Source organism: Magnolia sinica, chromosome 1 (genome assembly GCF_029962835.1).
Source record: "Magnolia sinica isolate HGM2019 chromosome 1, MsV1, whole genome shotgun sequence".
In the NCBI taxonomy this organism is placed as follows: domain Eukaryota; kingdom Viridiplantae; phylum Streptophyta; class Magnoliopsida; order Magnoliales; family Magnoliaceae; genus Magnolia; species Magnolia sinica.
Genome location: NC_080573.1, coordinates 20,436,717 through 20,458,440, shown reverse-complemented (window position 1 = coordinate 20,458,440; position 21,724 = coordinate 20,436,717). Strand labels below are relative to the sequence as shown.

Below are 21,724 nucleotides of genomic sequence, written 5' to 3'. Positions count from 1 at the left end.
TCCTTATATGTACTTAAATAGGCTGTTAGTAGTGGTACAAAAAGTTTAACCTATATATGATATCCAGTGGGTTTAAGTTTAACGGGGGCGAACAATATATTTATTCTAAAGCTTTTGAAATATTTAAAGTCACAATATACCAATATTTGGCACAAACCATGAACTCATTAATTAAACCAAAAAAAGTTTTTATCTTCTCCATGCGACATTAAAGACCTTGAAAAGGCTAATGTCATTTTAGAATTAAAATAATTCGGAGAAAAATTGGTATGACATAAATTCAATTCAATTACATAGAGAATATAATAAAAATATATAATCACTTAAAATGTGAGCCTGCATGTACACTTTATAACCCTAGCAACAATGTAGAATGAAATACTAGCGATAATATATCTTAGTTAGAATATGCAAGTGTCATTGATAGTATGGCTCATGGCTCATGCTATCAGTTGCACTGAGCCTGATATTACATTTGTTGCGAACAAACTAAGTAAATATTCTAATAACTCGAGTAATGAACACTGGAATGCTATTAATGTGGTCTTAATGCATCTTAAAATGGCCAAGTTTGATATTCATTATTATCGATCTCTTGTTGTAATTGAATGTTATAACAGTGCTGATTGAAATTCAAGTACCAACGATTTCAAATATATTAGCAATTATATTTTCACCATGACAAGTGGAGCTGTCTTATGAAAATAAAAAAGTAAACTTATATAGCTCATTTCACAATGGATTTAGAACTGATTGCTTTTGGAGCAGTTGGCAATAACGCGAAATGGGCAAAAACCTTATTAATGGATATGCACTTTTAAGTGAAGTTATAACCACTTAAATCCATTCATTGTGACAATATAACTACCATAGAAAGGGCTAACAATAAGTGTCATAATAAAAAGTTAAGGCAAATCAGTCTTAAGGCATGATTGCGTGAGACGACTGTTGAGAATGTTGTACTTACTCTGGGTTTTATAAGATCTAGTGAGAATACTGTTGATATTTTAACTAAGGGCCCAATTATGAAAAAAAGCATAAAAAATATCAATAGAAATGGGACCTAAGCCTGTAGGAAAATGAATTATTGAAAATAACAACCCAACCTAAAGAACTGAAGATCTCGAGAATTAGGTTTATTGGAAAAATATTTTTTTTTTTTTTGTATGTTTGATGTAGAGTGGGTCGTAGACACTTTCATGGCAAAGATGGACCAGAGAATACCTAATTAGAGATAAAAATGATCAGGACTGTCATATCTTGCAAATTGGAATGAGTTTTTTTTACATATCATATATGATTTTGGGGCAAGAAAAGCTACTTTAGCCAACCAACCAGCTACATCGGGTTAACCACATCGAATTTGCAAGATTCCATCAGATTGATAGTCAAATAGTTTAATTTATTTTCGTTTTAACAATAAATAGTAAGTTTTAATTCAATTATAACTTTTTATCCTTTAAGTTGTAGGAGTTGTGCCCAACATGAAAAGCATTTAGAAAAATTAGGAAAATAACGTGGTTAGGCCAAAATGGACACTTACTATTTTTGGCCGAAAACCATGAATTCTAATAGGAATGGTGACCATCTATGAATAGTAAGTTTACTATTTATAGTAAGTTATTTTTTTAGGGTGTTCAAGTCGGAGTTTGAGTCTAAAAATCTGTCCTAGGGTCGAGTTCACTATTTAAAGGATTGTAATTTCATTTTTTAAAATTATCAATCAATTTATGTTAAAATTATTATAAATTATTTATATTTTCATCTCTCGTGGATTTGAGGAATCTCTGTGACAAGTCCAGAGAGCTCGATGGATTTAGAGATCGACCTCATCACGTCCCCCCTTCTGTCAATGTTCTTAATTGAACAGTATACATGGAAAAAATCATTTATTAGCATCCCTCCCTGTGATGTATATAATTTGAATTTTTATAACAAAATGAGGTTGGGTAAATCCCTAAATGAATTTATGGCATTCTTAAGGTGGTGCAACAATTATTACAGAGACACCCTTATAAATTTATTTTTGTGAGTGTGGAAGTGGGGTTACTATAAAACACTCATGAAAATGGGATACCACGTGGCACTTAACACCATGTAGACACTTAAACTGTGTATGTCTTGTGTGTTGTCTACATAAAAAAAATATAGTTTAGGACTAACTTCATTAATTTCTTGAAGTCCAAGCATGTTTCATCAAGTAAGGTTTAAGACAATTCATCTCATTTATGCATAGTAGATGTTCATCATGCCTAACTTTTATTACTTTGAAATAAGTGAAGTATTATTAAAATATTTCAAAGATTAAAGAATTAAAAAAAGTTTTTGGAAAAAGTGACTTTTTAATCTTAATTTATATAGAGAAAAGAATTTGAAAGGATTTATAAGCCTTTTGCCTCTTTAGCCTTTTGAATTGGTGCATTACCATGTTCTGAGCCCATACACGTGCCCAAACTAGTTCGGCCAAAAACTAATTAACCCACCGTATGCTCATAAAGATTCACATGCATACCGGAATGGGAAACAGAAACGGTGATCTGGCAAATCGTTCATTTGTTGTTACAAATCTCTCTCTCTCTCTCTCTCCCTCTCTCTCTATGAAGTATATATTACATCAAATGAATTAGAGTTTATATGAAGTTGGCTGGATGGACAGTACTTATCTTCATTTTTTCGTGTAATATAGACCACAGGAGCTTTGGATAATCCTGACTTTTAGAATCTTGTCCTATTGTGGTCCCATAAAACTGATGGACGGAGTGGATTTGTCAGGGCATCTCTGTGGGCCCCACACAGCTTTCGACAACCACCAGGGCAGACAGATATCTCGATTATACATGCCATCTATTCCGTTCATCGGACCCGCCCCAATCAGCACGAAGTAACGCACCAAAACTCACGCCATTACGAGAACCATGCAGGCTACACCACTTGTTTGAGGTCTTTGGCATAATTTTACATTGTTCCACACGTTGTGGCCCACCAAAGTTTATTATCGGCCTGATTTTTAGGATCCAATGGTGCTGATGACGGGAAAATAAGATGGACGTGGTGGATCGGATGCGCGGTTGACGTGGGTCCCACAGAAGCTACTGGCACCATATCAGCGAACACCTCATATGCATATATCCGCTCTCATCCTCCCGCACATGAGCAGCATCTGGTGTCACAGCGTCCCCAGAGAGAGTGAGAGAGAATCCGGTCTAAGCTATATAAACACCATTTTTTCCACTTTCTCAATCCTTGTTTTCTTTCTCCTCTCAAATCTCTCTCTCTCTCTCTCTCTCTCTCTCTCTCTCCAATACGATGCGCTTTGACTGATTGATGTCTCACCCAAAGCGCTCGACCTGTAACAACAGCAGCAGCAGCAGTAGCCCTTTCTCTGTCATGAAGAAAGCCAAATCCCAGCCCCTTGCATTCTCCACGGAATCCAAGAACGGCCTTCAGCGCATCAGCAACGATGACGACAACGCCCAACCCATGCTTGTTGACGACGATCTCAAGGCCGAGGCCGCGGACGCATCCTCCATCGCCTTCGGCATCGTTGGCTGCAGCAGAAACCCCACCACCGGCGTTGCCGCCAATCTCTCGAGGAAGAAGGCTACCCCTCCCCAGCCCGCGAAGAAACTCGTCATCAAGCTCACCAAAGGTGCCGCCTTCTCCCCCTTTTCCACCTTCAATTTGTGTTGGTTTTTGTTTTAAATCAGTTTGACTTGCAAGGACACAGGGTTATGCAATTTTACACGAGAATCCTGGCAAATAGACTGGAAATTATCTTTTCTCACATAGGGTATCGATGATGTAGAGGTTTCTGTTTAAAGATTTCATCTTTCTATCGTCCTTGCTCTTTGTTGGGTGATTTAAAAAGTGGTTTTTGTCTGCATCTTTAATGACGTCAAGGTGTATGTTGAAAAGATCATTGTAATAATCTGAAGTAGCCTATTTAACTGGGCTCTCACCATGGCCTGTGTTCCATGGGCTATCTATTTCGGATTTGTTAACAAGCTTTTTGTAGAGAAACATAAGGCCTGGTGGGGAATCCACTAATCGGTTCATGAGAATTTATTGTGGGCCTACTCAGGGATCATTTGGTGGCTTGTCTTTGGAATGCATTAGAATCCAAATCACAAATACAGTGGAATTGAAGTGATTTGGAATCTTCAATTGTGTTTGGCAGCCTGGATTTTGAATAAAGAGCAATTCTGTAATGTATTCACAGGAACTTGAATTTGATTGAGTATCATCTACAATATTCCATTCTAATGTATATGTTTATGGTCCAAACACACACCACGCAAATTACACACCATTTTGTAGAAAGTACTTGTGAATTACAAAATGATTGCTTATTGCAAACAGTCCTTCCAATTTGCATCAAATTGCATTTAGGCATCGTGTGTTTCTTCTAAACAGTCAAATGATTTATAACTGCCACAAAATTCATGAACATGTGCAAGACATTTCTCCCCTGATCCATAAATTGCAAGGCAACGACCAACGGATACGGCGGAGTATATACGTAATGCCTTTCCACTCGATTGAGAAGCACTCGGTTGAGAATCATTCACCCTACTTTCTTGCTGTTTTATGAAGTCCATAAAAGCTTGTTGGGCTTCAAGTAAAGAGGTGAATGATTTTATTTTTTTATGACTAACTCCATTCACTTTTTTATAACATCCTTCCTACGATATAAAATGCCAGGGCATTCTTTGATCAATGTTCGTAGTATCGGTATCACGTTAAGTATCACACCCTTGGGATACAAATACGTATCGGTTATCGCACGAGATATATCATTTGTATCGGGTAATGTATCACATTTTTTGGGAAACATGGGGAAACATTGGGAAATTGGTTGAATTTTTAAATGAAACTTCAAGAATTGTTAAAAAAGACCTTAATACATACTTTTAAATTATAACATCTAAAAAAAAAGGTGCACATAATAGGTTTCCTTTGTATAAGGTCCTAAGCTATGAGCTGTTTGACTGAACTAATGTAACTATATTCAAAGTGAATTCATATTTTCAGCGAAGCAGATCGGGAATCAGCGAGTAACCTGCGTACAATGATCAAATGCTTTGAGGTGGTCTCTGGTTTGAGAGTCAATATGGCAAAAACCAAAATTTTTGGGGTGAATATGGGACAGGACGAGACAACCTCTTTCGCAAAATTATTCAACTGTTCTTCAGGCAGCCTCCCGACATCTTTTGTGGGCTCCCTTTGTGCATTGGTAAACCCCCAAAAGCCCTCTGGTATAAGGTCATTGATAGATTTGATCAATATCTCGCCACTTGGAAATGCAAATACTTTTCCCTTGGGGTTCGGGTCACCTTAATCAAATCTCCCTTTGTATTTTATGTCCATGTTCAGATGTCCAGCGATGGTTTTGGCTTCTCTGGAGAAATCTAGACGCGATTTCCTATGGCATGGCAGAGAGGAAAATAAAAAATTCCATCTTGTTGGCTGGAAGGAGGTCTGTAAACACACTCAGGCAGGAGGAGTGGGGATAAAAGACCTCAAGACTATGAATAGGGCTCTTCTTTGGAAGTGGGTGTGGAGACGTGGATCAGAAAAGGGACACCTTTGGAACAAACTCATAAAATGCAAGTATGGGCAATCTTCGGGTGGTTGGTGGACCAAAGACTCGTCTCTCTATAGAGCCTTGACCCTATGGAGGGGCATCCTAGCTACAAAAAAAGAAGTCCTCAAAAACATTGTTTTTCAGATTGGTAAAGGAGACAAAGTCCGATTTTGGGAAGATAGATGGGCGTGTGTGTGATGCATCTCTTAAAGCGGAATTTCCAAACATCTTCCGTATCGTTCCTAATCAAGCCATTACAATCTCTAGATGTATTTCTCTATCTGGCAGGAACATTGTTTGGAATCTGGTCTGCAAAAGAAACCTCTATGAAAGGGAGATAACAAAGTTCGCGTCCCTCCTTGACAGAATTTCAAGATTCAAGCCAAACCTTTATTCGGAAGATAATATAGCTTGGACAGTCGATAAATCAGGTCTGTTTTCTGTCAGATCTTTCTACAAACATCTGGCCTCGGCTTCCATTTACGAAGATCAAATCTCGACAGCTCACATCTGGAAGTATGCGGCCCCTCCTAAGATAGTTGTCTTTGGGTGGCTGGTGGGAAAGAGGAAGGTGCTCACGATTGATAATTTGAGAAGAAAAGGGATGATTCTTCCCAACGTTTGTCTCTGCTGTATGTTCGCCGAAGAAACGGTTGATCACTTATTCCTTCATTGTCCGTTTATCTATCAGATCTGGTCCCTTCTCCTTAATCCCTTTGGCATCTCTTGGTGTTTCCCAGATTCTTAAGCTTGTCTCTTGAAGGCCTGGCATGGGTTAAACTTGGCAAGCCCCGGACTCCAATTTGGAGGATTGCCATCCTTGCTATTTGGTGGACCGTTTGGGAAGAAAGGAACGGTAGATGTTTCTAACTCAGCTGAACTTGTTGCGAGCAGAGCTAAAAAATCTATGTCCGAATGGGTTACTAACATTGACTCCCTGAGGGGATGCAATCTTCTTTTTTTGGGTCCTTAGGTGGCAGTTTGTTGTGTGGGCAGCCTCTGATTTTAGTTTAAGGGTTGTTTTTTTTTGTTTTTCCTTCGAGGGTAGCTGTTTCGCTATCTCAGCGGGCCAGCTCCCTCCCTTTTCTGTATCTCCTTTTTCTTTCAATGAAATTTTCGTTATCATTCAAAAAAAAAAACATTTATAAATGTAAGAAGACATTTATGAAAATACAACCAATTCATTCAAAAGCAAAAGAAGAAGTAGAAATTGAGAAATGTACCTATGAATGATGTGATGATCATTTCATTAAACACTCCTAAATACTTTGAAATTGGACTCAATTGACTGCTGCTAGGAGTGAATTTTCATTTTTTAAAATAATTTTTTATTAACTTTTAATAAAAAAAAAAAAAAGAAAATTTCCCAAAATTTCACAAGAACATCATAAATCAGTAGATCAGGCCTCATACATGTTTGATTATGTGTTTGGAGTATAAGATTGCAAGCAAATTTGAGAGAAATTGGAGAAAAATTGAATTTTTCCCAACTTTCTCCAAATCAGGGCCACCTACCTGATTTCACACTTATTCTATATGATTTTTTTAAAAAAGGATCAAAACGCAAAATAACTCACCTTTTGAGAAACGACCCCATATGTAAGAAAATCTTGATTTCGATTTCAAATGTAGATTTTTCTCTCAAATCCAAGCAAAGGATGGACCGAAATCCACCCGCAAACAAGTTAGAAGAGAGAAAACTGAAGAAAAATGTGGAAAAAAAAAATCGGATTTCGAGGGGTTTTGGGAAGTTCCCTTACGGTTCCTGGAATGTATCGACAATATCCGTCAATATTAATGGGTATTGTCGATACCAAGAAATTTTGTTAAGGGAAAATACATTGCGATATTTCAAGCGACACACAAGATTTTTTCATTTTCAGCTGTACTCTAGGGATGTTTCGTGTCCCCAGAGTGCGATATGGAAAATATCGGCTGATATTATCGATACTGCCTAGCATTAGAAGACAACTGCATGAAGAATGTGCATATGTAATTTAGAAGGCACCAAATATATTTAAAAAACTCTCAATAATGAGCTAAAGGATGGAAAATAACAAATATTAAATGTTTAGAGTTATACATGTCGAAATAGGTGAAATTGATAGAGGTAAAAGATGGGAACAATGTGCCGCTCTCAATCTCCCATAATATTTAGCAGAAATTTGTGTCTCAATTTAACAATCATTTGGACGAAAAGTTTCACTAATTCTTTGTATGCTACAAGATGCTTTAATGCTTTTCACCTATATGTTTCGTTGATGTCTGTCATGCTCATTAGACACTGCATCACATACTCATTCTTCTCATGGACAACTTCCTCCTCTGTTTGCACGAAACTATTAAGGATATCATGGATACCCGTCATTGTCTCCGTGCACTCTTTCGAAAATGAGGTTAAGCTGTGGATCTCGTTTACCATTTCCTATGGGACTGAGGCTGCAATGACTCTCAAACCGAGGGAAAAATATGAGAAGAAGAAAGAAAAGAAGAGACAAAAGAAGAAATAAAGAGAGAGAAAGGGAGATGAAGAAGGGAGGAAGAGGAGAAAACCGCATGAGCTTTTTTGCTTTGATACCATGTTAGAGAGAAAAAAAGCCTTTGGGAGAGAAAACTCTTAACTAGTGTTGGAAGTCCAGCCTCCTTTTTATTTATGATAAGTGATGTCTCAAATTGCATAAAATACTCTTGGAACCAAGGGCAAAAGAGGAAAAACAAAATAAAGAAAAATAATACGAGAAATAAAAGGAAAATAAGAGACGACCTATGATATAGGGAGAAGCCCCACGGTCCGAAATATTTGTGTCTACATTTATGAATTAAAGACCTCTGTGACATTTGCCATAAACCTTTTCTTAGAAAAAAAACCACTGACCATGGGGAATTGATAGACTTGGCCCATCTGGTTGCATTAGTTGAGTCCCCTTTGATGAAAAGATTCTCCACTTGACAAGCTATAACAGTTTTAATACCAAGAAGTATGGTTGTAGTCTCTGTATAGCTGGAGTCGTGAACAACACTCGAGTGCGAAAAATGTGTGACGCAATTACTGAAGTGATCTCTAATAGCACTGCCTGTCTTAGTTGTCTTGTTTGGATGTTGGGAGGTATATATTGTTTTATTTGATAGCACTAACTTGTGTTTGTGGTTTCTGTTGAGGCTATGATCTGGTCTTCCCCACCAACTCGTCGTGTACCTGCAAAACCAAGTGACAATGGGGGCGCCGGTTGTAGCTGGGGACCCTCCAATGCCTAAGTTAGAATAAGTACACGATGGGCGTGGTCGAATTAAGGTGATTGTGCATACCTCCTTTTGTAGGTAGGGTCCTTATTTATAACCCTTTGATACTTCTTCCGTGTATGGCAATGAATCTACTGTATAGATATGTATCACAGAAGGGATCTCCCCCCGGGTTTATGGCATTTATCTCGGCGTGGTCCTCGACGAAGATCTCGGGAAAGGAATCCTTTCCATATACGGAGGGGATGTTCCCTGACGGTCTTCCCTAGTGGTCGGAATCCGAGGTTGAGGTTGATCAGCCGAGGCCGACCTCTTGGTCGTTTGGTCGAGGTCCTGCTGACCGAGGTTGGGGTCGAGTTCTGAGGTTAGGGCCTTTGGTCAAGGCTAGGTCGGCGTTCACAACCGTCCCTTGGTCGAGACAGTGAGATGTCAACTAGTTGGCCAAGGCTACCACTCATGGTTGGTACTCAGATTAGTTGTGGAGGTTGTGGTCGGCATCTGCGGTCGAGCTCTTACCCGACCTCTCTTCAGAGCTGTTTCCCTTTGTTGCTTATGTTGTTTCCATCTTATTCCTATTGCTTGGTCAGTCCAGTTCTACCCATAACAGTTTTTGCTTATGGAGATCTACTGTCCACATTCACTGATCTTTCTTGTGCAGTAATCTTCATTCAAGCATGAGTTGTGAATCTACTTGGGGTCCGTTGTCTAAGATGCCATTTGTTAAACTGAAAAATAAGGTCTGAAAATTACTTTAAGTGCTAAAAACATAAAGCGTTGAATTTTAATATTTATAAGTACTGAAATTTTTGTTTGGTAATTTGTCTGAACAGAGTCCTGATATATGAAATTAAGCATTTTTTCACAAAAAACTGTTTGGTAAACACAAACTATAAATGTTTGAAAATTGGCAATTTGTCATATTTGCCCCTATTGTCTTAATTTCTTTCTCGTGTAGAGTATGAGACGACATGTTATCGTTTTGCCACCAAATTTGACACACGTATGCCTAATTCATGTGCACCTCTCAAATAATTTTTTTTTTTTTTGATTGATGGACCATGTACTATATCATTCTTAATAGAATAATTCTATTCCTTCAATTGGTGTCCTTGAATTGGACAACTAATAAAAGAAGCACAACATCTCATATTTAATTGATAAAGGCTAATTTGAAAGTTAAGATCATCTAATATTTATTTATTTATTTATTTATTTTTTGCATGGTCCATTCACAATGGGCTCCATGTTGACAACATTGTTGATCATGAAACCAAATTGCCCCACTTGTATGAACAAAACTTGAGATATGATCCATATTTGGGTGGAGCATCATATAACTCCCCTTGTCAAGAGATGACTCACAACGCATGATGACTTGGCATACTAGCAGATATTGGGCCATTCATCTCTAGGGTCCCCCCTACAATAATGCTTTAGGTTCGATGACCTTGAAAAAAAAAAAGCTTTAGTTCGAAAAGAAATATTCTTGAACCACACATATAGATTTTTATCCGATAGGTGTGTCATGCCACCAAATTTTTATCATTCATCATTCACCATTCACCAATTGCCGGGTTAGGCAATCACAAGTTCACGACTACCCTATCAATGGTGTTCAATCACCACTTGTCCTGTGTTGTGGTCCACCTGTGATTTGGAACCTCTTTTTTGGTCCCAAGCCCTAAAATAAGTTGGAAAATGGATGGACTGCTTGGATAAACATGTACATTATGTGGGGTCCACAGAACACCGAATGTATAGTCCTTGTAATCTAAATGTGCATGCCACCCCATGGCCATTCCAAAAAAAATGAGGTGGCTTACGTTAATGTCTATGTCAAATTCACCCTGCCCCATCAATTTTTTAGCATATTTTAGGGCATGAGCCAAAAAATGAGGCAGATCCAAATCTCAGGTGGATCGCATGGTCCGCATCATAATAAATGGTGGTAATTGAACACCCACCATTAGAAACTTCTTGGAGCCACAAAGGTTTTTAGATCAAGCTAATGTTTGTATTTTCCCTTCATCCATATCTTTGTGACCTACTCAACATGTTGGATAGGAAATAGACATTCAGTGGGCCTTGGGACATTTATAATGGTGGTCATTCAATAACCACTTTTCCTGTATTGTGGTCCCACCTATGATTTGGATCAACCTTTTTTTTGGTCTCTTGCCCTAAATATGAACAGCGTAGATAAACACATACATTATATGGGACTCACAGAGGACCGCAATATACAATTTATATAACTTCCTCATGCCATCCTTAGGATTCATCTGCCTAAGGATGGTATATGTGTCTTGGCCATCAAAAAAATGAGATGGCCCACCTTGATGTCTATCGGAAATCCACACGTCCCACCAATTTTCCATCTTATTTTAGGACATGAGCCAAAAAATGAGGCATATCCAAATCTCAGGTGGACCACACCGTAGGAAACTGTGGTGTAATTGGATCCACCATTAAAAACTTCTTAGAGGTCACAAAAGTTTTGGATGAAGCTGATATTTGTGTTTTCCCTTCATCCATGTTCGTGTGACCTAATCAACAGGTTGGTTGGCAAATAAACATTACAGTGGGCCCTAGAAAGTTTGTAATGGTAGGCGTTCAATCCCCACTATTTTCCTGTGGTGTGGTCCACCTGAGATTTGGATTTACCTCATTTTTTATTTATTTTTGGCTCATGACCTAAAATAATTATCCAAAATGGATGGACGTCATGGATAAAACACGTACACCAATATGGGGCCCGCAGAGCACCGTCTAGTAGCCACCTCGCTACTAGCACATTTAGTGCATAATCTGCGTTTGCAATCCCCGTCCGCACTCAGTGTGAGTAGGGCCTCTTGCGGTGTTGACCTGGCAAAGTTCCATGGGCTCCACTATGATATATGTGTTAGATCCACACCGTTCATTAAAAAAATTTCAGATCATTTTAGGTCATAAGCCCAAAAATGAGATAGATCCAAAGCTTAAGTGGACCACACTACAGAAAACAGTGGGGATTGAATGTCTACAATTGAAAAGTTCTTGGGGCCACAAATTTTGGATCAAGCTGATATTTGTGTTTTCCCTTCATCCAAGTCTATGTGACCTTATGAACAGATTTGATGGCAAACAAACATCATGGTGGGCCCTCGGAAGGTTTCAATGGTGGGCCTTGTTATTCGCATGGCTTTCCGTGGTGTGGTTTTCTTGAGCTTCAACCTTGCCTCATTTTTTGGCTCACGTCCTAAAATGATCCGGCAAAATGGATGGATGGTGTGGATATAACATATACATCGTCATGGAGGCAAAAAACTTTGCCACGTCAACACCGCTTGTATCCTACGAATTAGCATCGTCAAACTCCCACTGGAAGTTACTAGAGGGTAAAGTTGTAATTTAAAAAAACTTTTAAAATTCAAAATGACTTACTACATTCTGTCTTAAGTATTAAGCCAACAAAAGGAAGCTTAAAAAATATCCATTTCTTCAATGAAAATTTAGTTTAAGCACTTAATGTTTTGGATTTACCAAACAATTTGAATAGAGAAAATCACTAAAAATGACACATTTCAGTGATAAGTTCAGAATTTAAGTTTTACCAAACAGGCCCTAACTTGTTGATAGGGAACTGGTTAGGATGGATGTGGCCATATCTGGTTTATTTGTTTGTTTGTTTGTTTTACTACTATTCCATCCTCACTTTTATCGAAAGAGAAGTTTCAGTTGCACCCACATGTTTGAATTTGAGGGTAAAGAGCTCGCTTGTTATATGGGGTCTGACGCATTGTCAAGTCATCATGCCCTTATGCCTTGGGTGACATGTGCTACAGTGGCCGAGATGAAGTGTTGCGATCTCGTGAGGGTGAGCGTCATTGAAGTCTTAGAGGAATTCTTGTTTGATTTCTTCGACTGCTAGTTTGGGCGAAGTGTTTGTTGTGTTTGTTCCTGAATGGCGAAAGTAGAAAAACACCGAGGGAGAGGGATGATATACTTCTTGATATGAGCGACCATCCATTTAAAGGATAGGGCTTGTGGATTAGGAAGTAGAGGGAGGAACTTTTGACATATAAAGGGATGTCTATTCTCTTCCTCCTTTAGAGGAAAAAATGTCTTGTTCTAGGCCCCTCTTTGTACTCAAGAGGTGGCCTCTTCGCATCCGTCCACTTCTTCAGGAGCTTAGTGGCCTTCTCTAAGTACGTCATGGTGATGTCAGCTACCACCGTTGCAAATGAGGATGCATAGCCACAATTGCTATGCCCAATACTAGTGTTGAACATTCTATCTCAGACTGGATTCTACAGAGTTGACCCTTGATTTGTGCTTTCCTCCCACGAATGTCGCCAAAGACCTCCTTAGTAGAGTATGGTTCAACCTAAGCTAGTTATGGAATGAGCTTAAGAAATCCCACTTCAGAATCTTCAATTAAAAGATAATGTACCCTTTGGGGAAAGATTGCTCTCTCTCTCTCTCTCTCCCCTCCCCCCCGCCCCCGCCCTCCCCAAAAAAATAATAATAATAATAAAAAAAAATAAAATAAAAAAATAAAAATCGGCAAGTGCCCTCCCATTCACATCCGATGTGCGGCTCGCTTCTTCAAGCTATGAGCCAACAAGCTTAAAAAGGTATGAGCACTCAACGGCATGCTCTTACAATGGTCCTTTAAAGTTTAAACTAGGAGTGAAAGTTGGTAGAACTGGGCGACCTTGTTACCCAACCATGGTGAATTGATCAAACTCAAACGTCAACGCTTGCTTTAAGCCATATAAATTTCTATCACCCCTTCCCCTTTATGTAATGACAGTCTCACCAACTCATCTCTTGATGACATCAACCATTTAACTCCTATTTCAACTTCTAACTACAACTATTTATACTTGATACAACTTCCAACCGCACCATTAAATGCTTAGACTATGACTCTCCTTAAAAACTCTAAACTACTACATGCTAAGAGATGAGGAATTTTCAAGAAACACATCCATTGGGATGACAAAATTATTACATGGAAATTCACATCTAAAAAATACTTGTGGACTTCATTGTTGGTACCAAAATGGGTCTACCTAGCTAAGCACATGTTGGACTCCCATCCCAAATGTACGCCTCCACATGTTGATGTAGGATGAGTGAAACTAGCCTATGATGAATGATGTGAGATCAAACTAAGTATCAATTTAAGCGCTCAACAAGTAAAATCAAGCACATCCACATTATAAGGTATGAAAGTTCAGATTAACCACTCAATGGACCTAGGCTATCACATACATGGTGCATGAAAGTATAAAATATCACAAGAGTGCCCCCATTGGAAGTTGGGACTTCCAATCTAGCATATGTAGGGCAACATTCACATGAAGAAACAATGTCATTATAAAAATCAGATTTGGGGAAAATAGGTTTGTTTGATAATCAGATTTTTTGAAGGGGGTTTTGGGAATTAGAAATCAAAGTTTGGAGACTGGGGGAATTAGGGACTTGGGGATTTAGGGTTTTACGAAATTGGGGATTACAGTTTTAGGCTTAAGATTGATGCTAGGGTTAGCAACATGATGTGGAGGATGATGTAAGGAGAAAGAAGATGTAAAAAAAAAAAAGAGGAGGGGATAGGGCTGTCCGTACGGATGTACGGCTGCTTGTAAGGTTGGTCTATACAGATGCACGTACAGATGTGCGTGTGGGTTCGATGGATGGTTGGGTTTTGATGGGTTTGATGGGGAAAGGTGAAAAAAAAATGCATGTGAGATGAAAGGGTTTTGGTTTTAGAGGAGTTGTAGAAAAAGGAAGAAGAAGAAAAGTGAAGAGAGTTGTGTACCTTGTTGGAGAAGAGAAAGAGGAAGAAGAGAACTTTGGAGGAGTCCACCACCAAGCAATCTTCTAGCCCTTCCACAATTCGATCGGAAGGGAGGGTTTTCTCACAAACCCTAAAGGAAGATGCCGAAGGGCTTTTCTCAAGAGAGACAAGTCTTTTATTTTCTTTCACCCAAAACACCTTTAGGGTTGGGTGCCCTTCCACAATTCGATTGGAAGGGAGGGTTTTCTCACAAACCCTAAAGGAAGATGATGAAGGGCTTTTCTCAAGAGAGACAAGTCTTTTATTTTCTTTCACCCAAAACACCATTAGGGTTGGGTGCACCCCGCGTATATATCAAAAATACCAAAATTACCATACTCTTAAATTGTATTGCTATAATCCAAAATAAGCACACTAAAACGCCTAAGTGCAATCTCAACCGTCTAATAAATCCTAAAATAACAAAAAAAACAAAAAAAACAAACATAAATAAAGCAAGATTAGGAGGATCCGGTGCCCCGATCGACAAGATCCAAGGTCGGATCGACACGAAAATAAAAACCTCTGCCTAAAAGTGTCTCCTAAGCAGCCCACATGCATCATCTCAGTGTGGGGTCTTGCCGATGCACGTCCAGTGCATGTGGGGTCTTCGAAGTGGTCCGACGAGCCTTATCTGGAACTCGTCTCCCATCCACAGAGAGGGTTGTGCTGATGTCTGTGGTCGCCTCCGCCTCTAATATACTCGAGTAAGTCCTCTGATGTCTCCATCACACGTGCTACATCAATCATTGACATTATACTACTATTTAATACTTATATTTGAATATGTAATTACTATTAGTTGCTAAGTTCTTGTGTGAGCTATCCTCCTCCACTGTATTCCAAGGTTTCTATTTAATTTGTATTGAATTTAATATGAGTGTAGTTTAATCTTAACTAGAAATTAAGCTTACGACAATGTTATGTATAAATATGTTACATTTTTTAAAATATATTTGATATACTTAAATAGACCATTGGCTCCTTTCTGCAAGTTGTGCTCCTTAGGCCTCTGACACTTCTTGATGGGCAAAGTTGTTATTGTACCAATAATTAGGATTTAAGAAATAAGCTGAAAAAAATGATAAATAGATGAAATTAGGACTGATCTTAGATAAATACAATCACAATCTGTAGAAAGAAAGAAAAGCATTATGTGTGGGATTAATATCTTGTTTATTGATAATGAAGAAGTTTATTAAAAAAGTAACCTGAAGGTCTATTACAGCAAAGCCAAAAGGCTAGACAAAAGACTGATCTGATAGAGAACCCATTTCTGGGTGGATGAAAGAGAGGAACTTGCAAATTCTGCCCAAGAGCAAATAAGGCTTTTAACTCTAAGAATAGCTGCAGAGTTGGCGCGCAAATCCTGTTTAAAGTGTGATTGTCCCTCTCCTTCCAAATTGCTCAGATGGCAGCTGCAAAGTAACAACTCCCAGATTCTCGGGAATGTCAGATATTCCATGCTTTGAATGGATTTCGGCATAGGCCACAACACATTGAATTGATGAACGATCCAAAAGCCCAAACATTTTGAGTAAATTGACAATATATAAGAGGATGGTTGGTTGTTCCAGTGTCCTCCAAACACTAGCAACACCTATGAACTATGAGGCGAAGGCTATGATCCTGGGAGGGGCTTTTGATTTCCAGATCCAGCCTGTCAGGGCAACAAGACTCTTCGAAGGGATCAAGTTCGTGGCCATTGAATGCCATCGATTGAACTGAGGAAGGCTTGGATATGTCCCACCACCACGGCAGGAAATCCTCCTTCGAAGGGTCAATAAGCACAGCCAAAAGCAGATTCATCAAATTAACAAATTTGACCTCGTATAAGTTCCTTCTGAATACCAAGTTCCACACAATTTGATCCCTCACCACTTCATAGCAGTCCACAACCAACGCTGCTAGGGATGCAACTATTGAAAATGTGCGAGCATAGGCAAGCCTCAGAGCGACCTCCCCACAACAGCAATCACACCAAAAGCTGGTAGCCATCCCTTTGCAGATATCCACAGCTATGCTGCTCAGTATGTTGCTTTTGTGGATATAATTGCTTACCAACATCTTGCAGATCTATACCTTGTTGAATTTGGAGTGCACCTGCTCTTCGATATTCTTCTACCAGGGCACACCTCCAGAGTGCATGCTTATCCATTGCAAACCTCTAGATCCATTTATTTAATTGGGCTTCATTCGTCATGCGTAATACCAGCCCATCCCTGAATAATAGGCTTGCAGGCCTCCTCCTACTCCAAAAGGTGCAACTCAAGTTTTGATTCAGTCTCCTGCCATAAGGAATTCATCTATATCTTCTCCAAAAGAGCTATATGAACTTGGTTAGGCAACGGAATAGGGAGACAAGTGAAGAGGCACTGCCGCTAATGCTGCCTCAACAAGTGTCAATCTACCCTGTAGGAAAGATATTACCTTTCGAAGCAACCAATCTTTTTTTCTTTCTTTTTCTTTTTCTTTTTTCTAATCTGATAATGACATTTTTTTAAAAGATAATCTTATAATGACAGTCCCACGGCGATTTGGAAGGACGAGCAATGCATAGAGGTAACCCAAGGAACCTGAGGTATTTTGAGGGCAATGACCCCACCTTGCATCCCAGAATAGCCACAAGGTTTTCTAGCAACTCACAATCGACTTTCAGCTGCAACATTTCACTTTTACCAAGATTGACCTTCAAAGCTGATTTAGCTTTGAAACACCCCAGAATGAATCTCGAATTTTGCACCTTTTCTGTTTCCGTATCACAAAAAATCATAGGGTCATCACTCGTCAGCTTACTGCAAGCACCACACATTCATACCGTTCCTCCTTATATCAGATCCTTCAGTCAGACCCTCCATCCTGCCATTGGCAAGTATTTGACTTAGTGCTTATGCGACAATGACGATTATGGGGATAGAGGCACCCCCCTGCTTAAGCCCGTGGGTACCCTCGAAGTAGCTTTTGGTGATCATTGACTAAAACAGAGTATTTTGCTAATGATACACAAACCCACATCCACTACCTCCAACAAACCCCAAAAGCCCTTTTCTGCAACATGTACTCCAGAAAATCCCAATCTACATGATCATACACTTTCTTGAGATTTCTCGATAGGGCCAGGGAAGGGATATAACTCAGCGGTAGAGTGTCACCTTGACATGGTGAAAGTCATCAGTTTGAGCCTGATTATCCCTATACCCTTTGTGAGTTTTTATCTTTTGACGTGTTTGCACTGGATGCCTAGCTTGCATGATTGTTGACTTCGGTCGGTACACTTGTGAGCAATTAAAGCGCCATCCTATCTGTCTTCCTTTATGAAATGCTCCTTGGGAGAATGAGATTATTGATTTCAGCACCTTTCTCAAATAGTTAGCCAACACTTTGACTAGAATCTTGAATGGAGATCCAATCAAGGTGATAGGCTGAGAATTAGCCATTTCTTTCAGCCCCCTTTTAGGAAGAAATTAGCCATTCCTTTTGGCCCCCTTTTAGGATTTAATGCTATAAATGAGGTCCCAAAGTCCTTCGCTAATCTGTCTCATACATAGAACTCTTTGATAGAAGTTGAATTATCGTCCTTGTCATTCCTCCAAAAGGCCTTGAAAAATGCAATAAGAAAACCATCAGACCTTGGGGTTTTTCTGAGCCTAGCTGATCAACCGCCAACCTGATTTTGCCTTTTTCGGTAAGCATCTCCTTCCCCTTTGCCTCGGATATGTGTCGAAGTCTAGATTATCAAGATTAGGTTTGCATTCTTGGTTTTTAGAAAATAACTGCTGAAGTAGTTAATCATCTCATTGCAAATAATAGATGGATCTACCACAACACTGCTGTTGACCATGAGAGAGTGGATTCTGTTGATTCTTCTATGATGAAAGAATGTTGTATTCTTGTCTTCTTCTCCTGAGTCAACTGGCCCAGGATCGCCTGCCTCCACATAATTTCTTCTTCATTAGCCTTGTGCTTAAATTCTTCCTGCTGCTGTTCCTTTCTTCTAGTATTCGTATCCAAGGCTGCCTCTTTGTTTGATTTTCCTGTCAATCACTTGAATGCTTGATAGGATGTTGACTAATGATTCCACCTTTTCTAAACCGGTCTTTATTCAATCTTTTAGCTTGTATTTTAGATGCTTTAATTTTAGCCCCAATCTCCCCCCAATGTGGGATGAATATCTTGATGAAGCTACTTGTTCCACTTCTAATCCATGATCTTCCAATATCTCTTATATCATTGACTTTGATTTCTAATTGCCAGTTTCTTTTGAATCATTGCATCATATAGGAACCCCATTTGTTGGCTTTACATCCCTATCTACCAATTTGATGACTTCAACAAGAAGAAGCTATTATAGTAAATGGGGAGAATTTAAGAGATTGATCTGACTACACACCTTCACAATCACCTTTTGGAGATTACATTAGGATTTCAATCCTCTGTAAGAAAAAAAAAAGTATGTATAATCAGATCAGTCTTTTAAAATGGCCCCACGCATCAAATAGACGGGTCGGATGTTGTAGATACACCACCTGGGACCCATATTCAAATTATGACTTTATATATCTAGCTTGTTGGCTGTAATCAACTCGTTGATTGTAATGCATCTCTGTAATAGACTATTAGATTACACTAGATTGTAATCAACCTATGTAATAGACTAACAGTTTATTACATTGTGCCTGTGGAGATTTGATGCTCTCATTGCTGGTTTCTGGCCCGGATAAAGGAGGGTTACATTAGGTTGGTAGTCAGCATCAAACTTATGCTGTAACTCCTGACATGAATTCTAATGGAGAAGGATTCATGTGGCCAAACCCCAAATGCTGGGGAGGCTTAGATGATGTAGCTGACCCCAATTGGCTGGAAGCCGCATCTTCCTTGTGTGTTTTCTGTGAGCATCCTTGCTTGCACTTGGGGAGAAGGGGAGGCAATGTGATTTGGGGTCCTTGTATTTTAGGGTTTTATGTGGCCAATTTTCAGTCAATTGTTTTGGATAGATTACATGGTATTTACATTCCGGTCAGAGATTACCGTGTTTGGATTTGGGAACAGAAAAAGGTTTTCTTGGTTTGGTTGTAAGAAGCCATTTGGAGAAGCTATGCTTTAGTACCTGAGCTAGAGGCTGTTGGTTGCTTTCATCAATATGGTCTACGTTAGACACTCACAAGGGTGCTTGCTTCTTGTTCTTCTTCTTCTTCTTCTTCTTCTTCTTCTTCTTGTTCTTTTTTTTGGATCCTGTTTTAGTGTTGATCAACTTCATCAAATAAATTTCATTTTGGAATAGGTGAGCATTACAGTAAATAGTGGAAGAGACAATCAACCACCTCTTTGTTGTTCCTTTGTATGCTCTCTTTTTTTTTTTTTTTGGGGGGTGTCTAGATATACTATTTTTCGTTGGCTGTTGTTTCTTGGGAGGTTATTTCTTTCAAGTCTCCAACCATTATGCTGTCTCCATGGAAAGTGGAATAATATGATAATCAAGAGGATTAGGGGTCTGTGTGCTTTGTGTGGTTTTACATGTTTACCTATCTTAGAGTTTGTGCTCATGTGGGTGTGTGCTAATGTATTCCAAAACGGTTACGTAACAGGCTAACAGCTGTTACGTAACCATAACGGTAGTAGTGTGACCTGTTATGCAATACGGGTGTGTAGCGGGCCATCCTGAAAAAAGGCACCGTAATAGTGTAACAACGATTTTCAGAAAAACTGTAAAAAATTGGAAAAAATTGAAAAAAGAACTTACCTTCTTCTACTTCTTCTTCTTCGTCTCTCTCTCTCTCTTCTTCTTCGGGCCTTTTGCAAGCGCGTCTCTGTCTCCCTCCCTCCCTCTCTATCTCTCTCTAACTTTTGAGAAAGCAACCACAACATGGCTACTTTAGAAACATGCTTTTCAAAAATTTATTTGTCTAATTAGTTGGACTATAAGTTACAGTCCATCGGCGGATAACTTCCAACCTTTTATGCATTTGAGACATCCAATCCATCTTGGTAGGTTGGCCCCATCACAAGGATCACTTTTTAGAAAACTTAGATATATCCACCCATTGAGTGAGCCACACTTATATTTTCTATTTATCAATGGCTAAAAATCATTTTCTGTGGTGTGGCCCACCTAATGAGTAGGTATGGATGATTTTTGCAGTAGGTGACCCTCATTTTGGGGCAATCTATTGGAAATGTTGGATTTCACAAGCACCTAACTAGTTGGAAGTTATTTGCTCGGTGGACCATGCCTTGTAGTCCATCCGAATTCATTTGCGCTTTGTTAGGGTTCGAAAGAATTAGGGTTTGGAGATTTAAGGTTTACCGAATTTGTGAGATTAGGATATGGAATTCTAGGTTCTAGGGTTGGGGTTTTAGGTTTAGGGTTATGGGGTTTAAAGGGGAAAGATGAAGGACCAAAAAGAGTGAAAGAATGGCAGAACGGGGCTGGCCGTACGGTTGTGTCCGGGGGCTTACGGTTGGGTAGGGTTTAGGTCTAGAGGGTTTTGGGGATAATGGGAATGGGATTTGGGAGGAAACAAAAGAAAATTGAAGAAAATGGAGAGAGGGAAGAAGAGAAAAGTGAAAAGAATACCTTGAAGAGAATAAAAAAAAGAGAGTTGGAATCACTCCATGGCTTCACACCAAACTCTAGTCACAGGAGGAATTTTGCTCCAAAACAAAGCAAGAAATTTTCATTCAATAGCTAATAATGCCCTAGGCTTCACACGTCCAAGCCTTATATACTCTATTTGAGGTGTTTTTACAAAAACACTCTTAATACTATAAAACGTCCAAAACACCCCTTTAATACTATAAAACGTCCAAAACACCCCTAATATGAACTAAATCATAAAATAATCCAAAATAATCAAACTAACTAAACAAAATAACTAAAACTAGTGTCCGATATGAGTCCATGATTAAGACGACCCACTGATCAAAATGCTCCAACGGTCAAGATGGCCCATCATGCAAAATCCAATAGTACGATAGATGTATCTAACCAATCCAACAGTCAAATACTCTCAACTAAGCAACCCGTATGCATCTTCTTAGTGTCGGGTCTTTGAAGATGCACGATCATACATGTGGGG

The 21,724-nt window shown here is 39.1% G+C and overlaps 1 protein-coding gene across 1 annotated transcript in view; it reads left to right on the top strand.

The window, feature by feature from the left end:
• The first annotated feature begins 3,238 nt into the window (after positions 1-3,238).
• The window catches only part of LOC131242564 (cullin-4-like), a 61,152-nt gene continuing 42,666 nt past the window's right edge, over positions 3,239-21,724 (top strand). The window contains exon 1 of the mRNA XM_058241286.1: positions 3,239-3,649. Coding sequence (XP_058097269.1) covers positions 3,325-3,649 — 325 coding nt within the window. The 5' untranslated portion in view covers positions 3,239-3,324. The remainder of the gene's footprint in view (positions 3,650-21,724) is intronic.